At 45.0% G+C, this 4,163-nt stretch overlaps 1 protein-coding gene across 2 annotated transcripts in view; it reads left to right on the forward strand.

Annotated features, from left to right (window-relative positions):
- SUSD6 (sushi domain containing 6) overlaps positions 1 to 4,157 on the forward strand; it is an 83,275-nt gene extending 79,118 nt beyond the window's left edge. For both annotated transcript variants that reach the window (XM_085323292.1, XM_085323291.1), the window contains one exon: positions 594 to 4,157. In XM_085323292.1, coding sequence (XP_085179418.1) covers positions 594 to 619 — 26 coding nt within the window. In that variant the 3' untranslated portion in view covers positions 620 to 4,157. The remainder of the gene's footprint in view (positions 1 to 593) is intronic.
- The last annotated feature ends 6 nt before the right edge of the window (positions 4,158 to 4,163 follow it).

Raw genomic sequence — 4,163 nt, forward strand, 5'->3', positions numbered from 1 at the left:
ACTGGGAATACTATGCGTTGTTGTAGAACTCCTAGTTCTAGAGGGATGTGGAGATGGACTAGTTTTGGTAGAGGGCTGCCAGAATGATCAGGGGCCTGAGTAGAGGCTGAGGAAGCTGGGCTTCTTTAATCTGGTAAAGATGATGCTGAGGGGCAATCCAATAGCCAACTACAATTATTAGGCAGGGGCTTAGAAAGTCGGTGGAGCCAAACTCTTCTCAGTCATGCTAAATGATGCAACATGGAGCAATGGCCACAAGTTTCACCTTGACAGATTCAGTTTGGACATTAGGAAACTATATTCTGCTAGGGGGTAGGACATGACCAAAGAGGCACCAAGAGAGGTGGTAGAATYTCATTCCTTGGAGAATTTCAAGCCTGGAACTGGCATTAGTCCTGCTCACAGGGGCAGGTTGGACCAGAGCCCTCCAGAGGTCYCTYTTACTGTGTTAGGATGAGAGGAAGAACACTGTATTGTCATGCAGTGATATCCTGAGTAGCAAGACATGGGAGMCTGTCTTGCTTTCAGTAATAGTTTTTCTTGTGTATGTTGAACTGCATAAAGTTTGACATTTTTTTTTTCTCCTTTTCCAGATATTCCGTTATTGAAGGAAGCATGAGGCTTGCTGCATTCATCCAGCCTTCATGGATTTCTCTTTTCTCCTCCCSTCAAGACAGAAGCACTCTGTGCAGCCTTCCCTGTCCTCGCAAGCTATGCCCTGGATACCTCCAAGCAGAGACCCCCTCAGCTGAAGATCCAAAGGATGTTGCCAGGTTGCCTCCTGGATGCACCAGTGGGGTTGGTGCAGTGCTGGCTTCCCCATTCCATCTGCATCTGGGGCTCAAGGAACATAGTGGATTTGAGCTCTCCTCTGCTCTTCCCCAGCCAGATGTTTGACAGCAGTCTCTGGAGAGCTGCTCTTTTCTTGTGCCTTTCTCTTCCTCACACCGGCTTGTCGCAGCTTCTTCTCAGCCTCTCTAGCCCTTCTGCTGCCCAGAGAGCAGGGCTAAGCCTGCTTGCTCATTGGGTGCAGACACAGTTTATATATACATATGTATATTATATAGGCTCTTTTTCTAGAATCCTCTTTGATAGGGCAGGACAAATGGGACTGAATCTGGGCTTAGGAGAGATTCCAGTTACAAGGCAACTTGCGATGTCTAGAAGTGCCTGGAATGAGATGGGCTGTGTGATAACTTAGCTGTGCAATAACAATTCCTTGAGATTTGCTAGAGCTCTGAAGGCAGAGAAGTCCAGTGTTTGGGAAAGCCCTCTGCCTCTCTCAATACCTTCTGGTATAGCAGAGCAATTGCATCTCTACAAGAGTCCACTCTTGAAAATCTCACCTTCTTCCTTCAGTACCAGTGCAGTCCACTCAGCTGTGCTGGAAGCTGGGACTGTGACTGTCCTGCAGACAAGCCAACGCTTTTGGCTTTGGTCTGGTGCTGGAGCAGCTCCTGATGTTAGATTGTGGGAGAGCCATGGTGGCCACTGGTCAGCAGGGTCCAGAAAGGAACACATTTATAAACAAGCCAGGAGGATTTGACTTCCAGTTAACCAAGCCTACGTTAATTGTGAGTTAGTTGCATTCACTTAGACATCAGGACTGGAAGCTGATTTGTGGCCCTTTTCTTCTGAATATGTTGTGTGTCTTAAAAAGCTTTTCCAGTTACTAAGGTGGTTCTGCGCTATTGCTTGGGTTCCCCTTGCGCAGGTCTTCAGGCAGAAGTAATGCTTTTCGGATGTAACCTGGTAGAAGTTCTTGTGTTTGAAACTGTCAGGAGAAAAATGCTTGTGTGTAGTAAGTTTGGGTGCAATCCCAAATTACMTTGCCATACTAGGTACCTGAGTACTTGAATCCTGGATAACTACCATCCAAATGGCTAGTGTGTTTTCCTAGCTTCATATAGTCAGTCTCTGCAGTTTTAACCTTTAGTGGGCCTACACAGAACAGTTTCTTCCTTGTGGCTGGGGATCAAAGGGCTTTGTAAAGTCTCTCCTAAATATTGCATGGTTGCCTGTTGCTGTGAAGGAAGGTTGGCTACATTTGGTCAGTGGTGTCAGAAGATATCACAACTTATTTCAGAACAAAAATATGAAAGATTGTTTTAAGGTATTAAAGATTGTTTTAAGGTATGTATATGTCCTTACCCCACAGTTACCTATGGCAGATCAGTGTGTCCTGATCGCTGTGGGATGGGTGAGCCAAACAAAAAACACTGTGGTAGTTGCAGGGTTCAGTGGGGTGGTCTGGAAACAGTATGCCTTGGAACTGGTTTCAGCAGAAGATTAAGCTGCTTAGAAAGATGTGTGTACCTCCTCAAAACTGCTTTGAGGCAGCCAAGGCAGCGCATGCCCTGTGAGAAGCTGCTAAACTCTCATTGTGTTGAAGGAACAAAATGTCGTGGCCTTACACGTTACGTGGTAATATACAGGTGAACAGGGCTTCTGTTTTACGATCCTCAGTGCTCATCCTTGTTGCTCTGGGAACAGACTGTCACAGCACTTGGTAAAAGTGACATGACACTTCTGGGGTTTTTTTTAGGCGTTAAGACTGTGGCTTTGATCCAGTTCCTGGAAATATGGATTGGCCATGGTATCCAGCCATCTGCCTGCTGCTCCTGCTCTAGTTAGTGTTAATTCTTAGGACAGCTSGGACAGCACATACCTGTGGATGGAAGAGTGCTATTTTCCCTATCCTTGTTTTAGAAGGACATTATTAAATTAAAAATTCAGTATTGTAACTTCCTTCCCTGCTGCTCATATCTTAGGCTAACACAAGATTTTGATAAATCCAGTTTGTTTGAGTTTGGGTTTTTTGTTCAGTTTGGATGATGAAAACTCCATGTCATTTTACATAGAGCTTTAACGCTTCAACTCTAAGCAGTGCGGAGGGTAAATGTTATTTACCCATCTGGTGTTAAAAGTTTAGAAAATAACAGTATGGGAATGTTCTTAGTTTTTAATTCCTGCCTTAAGAAATGATGTAATTTTGAGCAGTTTCTCATTCACTGGTTTTATCAAAGCACCTGGAGGGAGTGAGAGAGTGTATAGTGGGAAGGGAAGAATATGTGACCTTGTTCCTGCTTCRTAGTGAGAACGGAGTAGGAGGAATTGCTCTTTAAATAGTTTAAGGACCTATCTACTTAGACTTAGCTGCCCCAACAGCAGAGGTGCAGAAGCCAGGTGCATGCCGTCTTCGTGCAAGGTACAGTCCTGAACTCAGTGTAGTGCTGGGTTGGTGGAAGAAGTGATCGCACACTCAACTAGCAACGAGCATCTACCRAGTGGCCGTGCCTCCTTACGCTGCTGTTGTAAGGTGATCAGCCACCAGTTTGGGAGAAAAATTTCAATTTGGGTGGGGAGGAGAAGGAAGCTGCAAAGAAGACGTGCTATACTTTGGTTTCATTTATAGAAATTGTGGGAAATGGTTTTTCCAAAAAAAGAAAAAAATGTAGGTGGAGGGAAACATAAGTGTAGGCATAGACCTTGTGATCAGGCCTAAACAGTCAACATCTCTTGGCTTGCTAAGAGGRTAAAAACGTGCTGCTTGTGGCTTAAGCTGGTGTCCCTGCTGTGCTGGCTTGCAACCCCGGCTGGCTCTCCTGGTGGCCTTGACCGCTGCAGCAACAGTGCCATGTGGAAATGGGCCTTTAGGACCTGTGCAAGCCACAAYGTGAATATACAGCTTGTGAATTACCACATTTCTCTTTCCCAAGTACTCAGCTTTGGAGTTTATTGTCATGTAAAATAAGGTAGAGTCGTTGAGAGGGGAACCTCAAGAGTTATTTTTTCTTGATAATCGTTTTTAAAGGAAAGGGAAGGGAGGCCGATTTCATCTTATTTATTGATTATCCAGTGATTGTTAATCACTAGTACTTGTTTTAATTCTGTGGAGGCCAAAGGATTGAGAAGTCTTCGGGCAGAGATTCAGAAAGACGAACTAAACCGCACACTCCTGTCTTTATTCACTGGAGCAAGGACTGAGACTTCAAGATCCTCAGTCGTGAGCTCTGTTCTATCTCAGGAGCGTTCATTACCTCTAAGCAAAGAGTGTGTCCTCTCTGATAGTAGTCATAGGTAGATGCAGCCTGGATCTCAATGTACGGCAGGGGTCAGCTTTGTAAGAGGCAACATAGTGGATGGGTTGGGGTTTTGTTTTT

Source organism: Rhea americana, unplaced genomic scaffold (genome assembly GCF_003343005.1).
Source record: "Rhea americana isolate MKP2758 unplaced genomic scaffold, rheAme1 scaffold_84, whole genome shotgun sequence".
Classification (NCBI taxonomy): domain Eukaryota; kingdom Metazoa; phylum Chordata; class Aves; order Rheiformes; family Rheidae; genus Rhea; species Rhea americana.